Source organism: Alligator sinensis, unplaced genomic scaffold (genome assembly GCF_000455745.1).
Source record: "Alligator sinensis unplaced genomic scaffold, ASM45574v1 scaffold97_1, whole genome shotgun sequence".
NCBI classification, from domain to species: Eukaryota; Metazoa; Chordata; order Crocodylia; family Alligatoridae; genus Alligator; species Alligator sinensis.
In genome coordinates, this window is record NW_005841921.1 from 2,476,976 (window position 1) to 2,485,940 (window position 8,965).

Consider the following 8,965-nt stretch of genomic DNA (forward strand, 5'->3'; position numbering starts at 1 on the left):
GGCTGTTGCTGAGCTCCATGCTCCCCACTGCCCGCTGCACTCTGGCATCACGTGGTTCCCACCTGCAGTGCCGGGACCGCAGGAACAGCTGGGACGTGGTGCCAGAGTGGCTGAGGGCCAGGGGTGGGAAACGGGGAAGCAGCAGGAGAAGGACAGCAGTGGCAGATGGGGGGCAAGTCACAGCAAGCAGGAGCATGGGGCCCACACCAGTGCCCCAGGGCTAGGAGTGGCAGGGGCATAGATCCTGAAGCACTGGCAGGGACTCTGCCTGCTGCAGAACGGGTGGGGCAGGCTGTAGGCAAACCCGCCCCACTCCACGCAAGCCACAACCCTCCCCAGACACCCTCTCTGCACAAACTCACAGCCCCCCAGAAAACCCATACCCACCCACACCCCACACATAAGACACCCCCTATACATACCCATGGCCCCACAAATCACACACACACACACACACACACACACACACACACACCCTCTCCCACACCCCACATAACCCACAAAGCTCTGTGTACACTATGCAAACACATGTAAATCAAGTCAAAAATATTTTTTGAGATTAAATTAATGAATGCTGTAGTACATTTTTTATTTTTATAATATTATTTGGTGTTTTTCTGGTTTAGAGATGGCAAAACCCCTTGCTGAATGGAGTAATTCTGGGGGTCAAGGGGAGGGACTTCTGGTGGCAAAGGTCAGGTATTGGGCTTCTGGTTCCAAGATGGTGATCAGGAGGTGGGGCACCTGTCAAGGGGCAGGGTTACCTATGCAGCCCTTGTTGGCTTGCCAAAACTCAGTAAGTGGCCCTCTGCCCGAAATAATTCCCTACCCCTGCTTTAAAAAGTCCTCTCCTGCTTTGCTTTACAGATTAACAATGCATATTAAAGAAAGCCAGTGATACAATGCACTTTCTACTGTTTCCTAATGGGCCAGAAAAGAGCAGGAAGCTGCACATATTAATCTTATTTCAACAGCAAGAAAATCTGGTTGTTTTGGGGAGATACAGGGAAATGCTGCACTTTGTTTACTGTGTATGTTTTGGTATACAGTTTATTGAACTTAAAATTACCAAGAATTTATTAGAATTTATTACAAAGAAATATCCTAATAAGACAAATACAGCACCACCAAGTTTATCATGCACTACCACCATTCAATCATGTTCAGAAATATATCCTTGATGCAGAGGGTAAGAGGTTTTTATTGTATTCTACCACACTTATGGTACACATTTCTGTACGACCTAGTACATATAACCTGCTATAATTTTCCCCCTAAAAATGGTTCCTTTCAGTACAGCAGTAGAAGTTAAATACTGCATCATAAATCCACTGGCAAGACTATAATATACAGTGAAATTAATTATATAAGTTCTATACTTATACAATGTTTTTATACCTGTAAAATTAAATAACTATAGAGAAATGCTACCTGTTCAAAATTATCAAAAAAGCTTATAGTTTACTGTACACACTAGTAAGTGAATGAGATTTTATTTTAACAACACAAATTGTTCACAGTAAAGTTAAACTTCATACCTTCACGACAGGGTGTCCACCTGTGGATGCTTTTACTGCTCCTCTACTGCCTTCAGTTTCATAATGAGCCCTATGGTGAGTTTTAGGCTGCACTTCTATTTTCAGCTCACATTGTTCATAACGACTTGGTAAAGGCCAGTCTAGTGGTGGCAATGAAGATGTACTGAAAGATATACACAATTGATTTAAGTGAACTATGCCATATGACCAAAGTAGAGTCAAGAATAACTATTGCCATCTCTACACACATCTTTACAGTATATTATCATCCTTTTGACAAGCCAGTCATACACTCTTACATACAAGAGTCAAGATTCTGCTTCCATTATTTTGTACTTTAAAAAAAATGTATTTCTTTTGGGCTCATTAATTACTGACAGGGGGAAAGAGAAGTACTGGCTAAGATTAAAATCATGCAGGGACATGGCCCTGTGAGTAACTCTATATATGACTTTATTGAGGTTATTCTATAACAATCCTACCTATCAGTATTTGTTCTCAGATTGCCAAGCAAATTTAAATGATGGCAGCTTTATGATAAACAAAAAGGACAAATTAAAAAGGACAGCTGAATGTCACTTTGATCCTACAGGAAGCTGGACTGGTATTCTTTGACTTTACCTCCTGAAAAAAAGGTGAAGGATCACTGACATAATTGTCTGATATTTCTAAAGTCTACTTTCTCCAAATTGCTAGCTACTATTGAGATGAATGGAGTACCAAGACTCATCAGATCTTTTAAAAGGAATGAGTAATTTTAGGTTAGTGGAGGGGCCTCGTGCAACAAGACATAGGTACGCCTTTGCAACCCTGGTGTTATTATTAGTACCATGCTCTAACCAACTCAGCTAAACAGCTGTGTAAATCATTTGGTGGGTCAGACATGGTCTGTGGGCCACAGCTTGCCAACCCCTTGCTTACAGGAAAAATAAGCTCCCTACATATTGCAGCTAATGATTTAAGCTGAATAGATGCACATATTTCAGATCCTAATAAAATTAACTATCAGACCTACCTCAAATACCTAGCAGGACAAATAATGTATAAACTCTCTAAAAGTCCAATCCATTTTTAAAAAATCTAAGTACTTGCAGCCCTGTGTTTCAGCAATATAACAAACATTGCTTTCGAAATTAAATTTGTATTAACACAGTAACCTGAGAACCTATTATTGTAGAATTTTAAGCTTGAAAGTGCTTCTACTACCCTATTTTGCCTTCTAAGAAAATGTATATAGGTTAAATGTTGATCATAGGAGTGATTTTATCTTTCCAGAGTCTCTTATTCAATTTCTGTCCTAAACTGCAAAACTCTAAGCAATTCCTGAAGCCATAGGGAGGTCCACAAATGACAATAAGGTACAGTTCTACCTTTTAAAAGCAGAACCCAAATTCTTCAAGGGACCAAGAAAAATCACTGAAGATATGTCCAAAAATTGAAGATATACTGTACTACAATTGAATGAGAATCATTCCTCCCAGTAGACAATATGGAGGCACAGCTTTGTCTTCAGTAAGTACCTGGATGGACTCTGGTTCACCCTGTAATCCCATACGTCCGCCTTTTACTGCAAACATCACTGTAACCAGTCAAGGGACAAAAAGGGAGAAATAGTATCTAGTTGGCCTCCTTCCTCAAGAAGACTCATCCATAGTACTGTCCACCTTCTGTTCCTCTGCTCAGGAGGTACCTCTAAATGCAATTCTCCTTCAGGAAGAGAGAAGACACACCCAGAATTCTGCTTCTCACTGAAGGGAAGACAGAAATGACCTTAAATTAGTCTCTAGAATCCAGAACAGAAGCTCTTCTTCCCTTGCTGAGGATGTCTGATTGCTGTTTCTTCCACAATAGTGGGCTGATTGGGCGTTGGAGGAGAACAAGTGATGTCAGCAATAAGAAGGAAATTGACGGGTGCCATATAAGTCCAGTCCTTCCAGATACTTACCATAGGCAAAGATGTGCTGCCTAAATACTTGCATTTGGTTATCAACTGTAGATTTGCATTCACAGTTATAGCTAATGATCCTAGTTTCCTCTGAAAATTAGAAAGAGGGAAGGACTGGAGATTTCAGTCTGCAAAAAGGAAAGAAAAATGTCAGAATTAGAGTTACTAAAAATAAAAGAGAAGCGTTTTTTTATAATAAAGAGTTGTGCAGGGTCGAAAGCAAAAGAACCAGCTACTTTTATTTTCTCAGTCTTATCTAAATCTACTTTTTCATACAAACAAGAATGTCTCAGCGAAGATGCAGTATTGTATATAACGTACTGGGAGAAAATATGGCATGAGAACCCATCATCTGAAATAGTGACCCACAGTGGGAACAAGGGACCACTAACTACTGAAGGTGACCCTGCAGATAGTTTTCCCATGCTATATATTGCACTAAGGCAGCATTTCCCAGACTTCTGATCCCTGGGACACACTTTCTTTTTTGGATTAAAATTGGTGGCTGTGGCAGGGGGCCATCTCGAGGCCAGTCACAACTTTGGCCCACCCACCTGTCTGAGGCAGTCCACACACCTGGCTCTCCTGCCATGCCTTTGTTGTAACTGAATAATTGTTCCTAGGTGGGAGGCTGCCAATTTAACGCCTTGATGCCAAGGCCATAATACGCAGCTCTGACCTTCCCTTCACCATGTCGCATGCCTCACAGATGGCATCACATACTGGTGATAATCCTCTTGGTCCCTTATTGGGCCAAACTCAGTCCTAGGCTGAGCCTCTCTGATACTACCCCTAGCAGGGCCACACTTGCTCTGTCCCTTTCTTGGGCCTCAGTTGCACTGTACCTCTCTGAGCCTCAGCCACGTTGCCCTATTCTGTATAGCTCTTCAGGACCACTCAGGCTTCCTACTGTATACAGCCCTTCAGGATTCATCCCTTGCGCTCTCAGTCCTGACCCGTGTAGACCTTCAGGCCACCCAAATCAGGCCCTACTCTATGATGGGCCGTCAGGCCTACCACCCCACACTCTGGGCTGACTCTGACCCCTGGACCTCTCTGGCCTCAGGCGCCTCAAACTCAGCCTACAGCCCACTCAGGCCTCAAATGTCTCTCGACATGCCTGGACCCCCTACCTAGCCTATGGCCCACTCATGCCTCAGGCATCTCTTGATGTTCCTGGACCTCTAACCTGGCCTCACGCTAGGCCTAATACTTATTCAATTCTCCCACTAAGCCTCACTCTCTCAGGTGTTGGGCCTTGGGCCCTCCTGGCCCCTGTTCTGTCCCCCAAGCCTCACTCTCAGGCCTTCAGCCCTCTGGGCCCCTGTGTTGCCACCCAAGCCTAGTGGTCTTCTCTCAGGGTCTGCTCCCCTAGCCTTTCCCCTCCACAGAGTCACTCACAAGGCAGCGAGGGCTGACACTTTCTGGTGCCCCATACTCACCTATCACTAGGGAGGCACAGGTGTAGCATTTTCTGGAGACTGCCCCGCCACAGTCAACCCTACCACACCATCCAGCCCCAGAAGGGTGTAATTTTAGGTCATTCCCCAGGACTACTGCAGGCCTACCAGCCCTGGTCTTTCTTCACCCACTCTGAGTTCCTTGATGTTCTTCCTGGGCTGCTCATTCCTGGGCACTCTCTTCCAGCCCCCACTTTATCACACAACCCTCAGTTGCTGTCTCCATCTCTCTCTTAGCCCCTTTACAGGATACCTCCCATCAGGTGCCTGATTTTCAGCCTCTACCATTTCAGACTGGTTGCTGACTGACCCCTCACTCTTGTCTCTCACTTGAAACCTTGGCTCACTTGAGCCTGACCCTGCTCTCTGGGCAGTCAGGGCACCAGAGCTCTCCGCCACTCTGGCCTTCCCCTCATAGCGGGCATACTTTCCCTTTAGCCACTCATGCCCTGGCCCCAGCTTGGGCCAGTCAAGAGCCCTGGGTCAATCCATAAACAGCTGACCCTTTCACTCGCTAGGGGTCCCATCCCTCCATAACTTATATGTCTCACCCTGGGCTTGCCTAGAGCCCCGGAGATCTTATATAAAGCAGCCCTTTACTTCACTGGGCTCATACCGGGCACATGGCTGCACTGCACTCTGCTCTGCAAGTATACTGTGCCATCCCAACTTAAAATACAAAAAAAGAAAGAAAAGTATCATATTTCACAGCACACTTTCACCACTCTCACATGCCACCCTTTGGATATCACTGCACTAAGGGGTGATTGATTTTTTTTCTCCAAAGATGGTTCCCTTCTCCACAAAATCTTTATGGAGGTCTATAAAATATATTATTATGACCACTTTATTTGATTTTAAATATGAGCCTCTTATGACACAAAACTTTGACTTACTAGTATTCAAAACTTGGAGGCATGACGATTCAGTGATGGCAATTTGTTAGCGCTTTTTAAATTGCTTTTGAGGTAGGATAGTTTGAATCTAATTAAAGTTCAAATTTTAATGTTTCCAGATATGGCCCACACTACAAAACAGTATTAGAGATTTAAAGATTAGAGCACTGGAGGAATTTGTAAAAGTTGGTGTTCTTGCAAACTTGTCCTCCCTCATTACAAGTAACTGATGAAACGTTTAAGGCTGTAAAGTTTTACTTTGTATTTAGAAGTATAAAAATGCAAACAGACTCCAGATTAAGTGTGAGAAGTAATCTGCAGGCTTAATTTTTCCTCAAATAATCTCAAACCAGGATTTGAGAGCAAGAACTGTCAGAACATATGCTTTTTAAAAAAATTAAGTGTCTCACTTTTAGGTTGTGGGGAACAATTAGATCTACAGATACTTTCAAATATTTCACTAGGAAGCATCAACGAAACTTATTGCCAATCATTCCAAGCAGTATTTTAGTGGTTCTTGGCACATTCTTTTTTAAGAAATTGATCTTTTCATTTTCTAAGCACACAAACAGGCATAAAGATACATTTCAGTTGCCTACAATGCAAAACTCAGAGACCTCTATGAGAACAAATCAGAGGTTCTCACTCTTTTTTAGACTCAAGGCACCTCTCAGAAAATGCCAGCTATTAGCTGTCACTTATTTTTTACTACTGAAAAGTAATAGAGAAATTCTTATGTTGCAAAGAAATCAACAAAGAACACAACATATCAGAATGCTTTTTATGTAATGACATTATGATTTTGTATGTGAAATCTCTGGGTTTATCTTGTAACTCATGTAGGCACTTGTACACATAACTGTTGTAATACTGCACCCAACCCCACAGCACTCCTAAAAGGATTTCACACCGCCCCAGGATGCCATGGCACCCTGGCTCAGACTCAGTAGAACAGACTCAGATAATGAATGACAATCCCCTGATGTGATAAAAGGAACTTTAGTCTTAGTATAATCGTTAAGCAGCAAAGAAACCTACATCCATTCTGCAGATAGGACCATGACAGATTCATAAACCAATTAATAAAAAATTCAGAATGAACTCAAACAACCTCAGATTATAGAGTTAGTAGATGAACTGCCATTAAGAGGATATTTAGGAGAAAAATAATGAAGGAAAACCCTGTAGGGTGGAATTTAAGAGTAGTTGTCACGTTCAATTTTGTAGACACCAGAAAGTTAATAGAGATTATTTTAAATTGACGACTACTGGTGGCAGAACTGAATTGATTCAGGATATTATAATAACCTCACCACAGGGAAAAGACATGAAATTGTTCATAAAACCAAACTGACAGATGAATAATGGCAGCCAAGAGGATACATGTCTATAGTGATGTGGCAGAACACCTTTGGGTGCCTGCCACTTTAAGGGCTTGAGCAGGCTGTAAAGCAGCCTGGAGGTGACAGCAGAACCAATCAGGTGTTCACATGACACCCAGAAGGCCGCCAGATTGGTGAAGGCTTGGGCACTTTGGGTATAAGACCAAGGCCCTGAGGAGCAGAGCTGCCAGTTACTGCAGGGATGCTGCTGAAGTAACATTGCCCAGCTGGAGATCAGCTGCTCCCAGGAACATCCTGGAGGTTAGGGTAGGAACTATGGGGAAGGAGGAAGTTCCTAGGGACCTGCTGGGGTCCCAAGCCCCGAGGAAGTGGCTGTGGGCCTAGAGCTGTGGAGAGGCCATCCTGGAGAGAAAGGTGGTGTGCACAGGGGCCTGAGCAATGGGCCAGGACAGCCGTATAAGAGAGGTGCTGCACACAAGGGCCTAGGGAAGAGCCAGGCCAGCCTAGGACAGGGGGCTTAGTTTGTGGGCTTATAGAGCGGCTCAATGAGCCCAGTGGAGAAAAGGGCTGCTTTGTATATAATCAGTGGGGCACCAGGCAAGCCCAGTGGAAGAGGACTGCTTTATGGTAGGGCCCAGGGGGGACCTCTGCTGAGCAGGAAGATCAGCTGCTGGTAGACTGATCCTTAGACTCGTGACTAGTCAATGCAAGGGGGCCACAGTCAACAGGCTAAAGGGCAAGTAGCCCTACTGTGAGGGGCAGGACAGGGTTGCAGAGAGCTGCTGGCACCTTGATTGGCCCAGAGGTGGGGCCAGGGCTTAAAAAAGGCTGAATGTCCCTCAACCCGGGGGGGGGGAGGGACCAAGCAACCCAAGAGGAAGAACATCCAAGAGCCCAGTGAGGTAGGAATAAGATCAAGGCGGGTAGGCCTGTAGTAGTCCTGGGGCATGACCTAAAACTTCACCCTGCTGGGGTTAGATGGTATGGTGGGGCAGAATATAGGAAATGCCACACCTGTCCCTGCCTAGTGAAAGGTGAGCATGGGGTGCTGGAAAGCCTCAGACCCCACTGTCTTGTAGGTGACCCTATGGAGGGGAAAGGCTAGGGAACGAAAGTACCAGGCTTGGGTGAGAACACAGGGCCAGGAGGGCCTGAGGCCCAACACCTAAATGTGAGTGAGGCCTAGTGGGAGGCCAAAAGTGAGGTCCTGGTATGCTTCCATAGATTTCATAGACATCAGGGCTGGAAGGGACCTCGGAAGATCATCGAGTCCAGCCCCCCGCCCAAAGGGCAGGAAGTCAGCTGGGGTCATAGGATCCCAGCAAGATAAGCATCCAGTTTCATCTTGAAGGTGTTCAATGAAGGTGCTTGAACCACCTCCGGTGGCAGGCTGTTCCAGACCTTGGGGGCTCAGACAGTAAAGAAATTCTTCCTTATGTCCAGCCTGAAACAATCTTGAAGTAGTTTGTGACCATTCGACCTCATCATCCCTTGGGGCGCTCTGGTGAACAAATGTTCCCCCAGATGCTGGTGGTCACCCCTGATAAACTTGTAGGTGGCCATCAGATCACCCCTGAGCCTGCTCTTTTTCAGGCTAAAGAGCCCCAGGGCTCTCAGCCTATCATCGTAGGGTCTGCTTCCCTGACCTCTGATCATGCGCGTGGCTCTTCTCTGCACTCTCTCAAGCTTCTCCACATCCTTTTTGAATTGTGGAGCCCAAAACTGGACACAGTACTCCAGCTCCGGCCTCACTAAGGCCGAGTACAGGGGGAGAATGACGTCC

The 8,965-nt window shown here is 45.1% G+C and overlaps 1 protein-coding gene across 1 annotated transcript in view; it reads right to left on the minus strand.

The window, feature by feature from the left end:
- The window catches only part of NFATC3 (nuclear factor of activated T cells 3), a gene marked incomplete at its 5' end in the record, with an annotated part of 156,718 nt that overhangs the window by 102,025 nt on the left and 45,728 nt on the right, over window positions 1-8,965 (minus strand). The window contains one exon of the mRNA XM_025198422.1: window positions 1,539-1,701. Within this exon, the coding sequence (XP_025054207.1) occupies window positions 1,539-1,701 (163 nt within the window). The remainder of the gene's footprint in view (window positions 1-1,538; window positions 1,702-8,965) is intronic.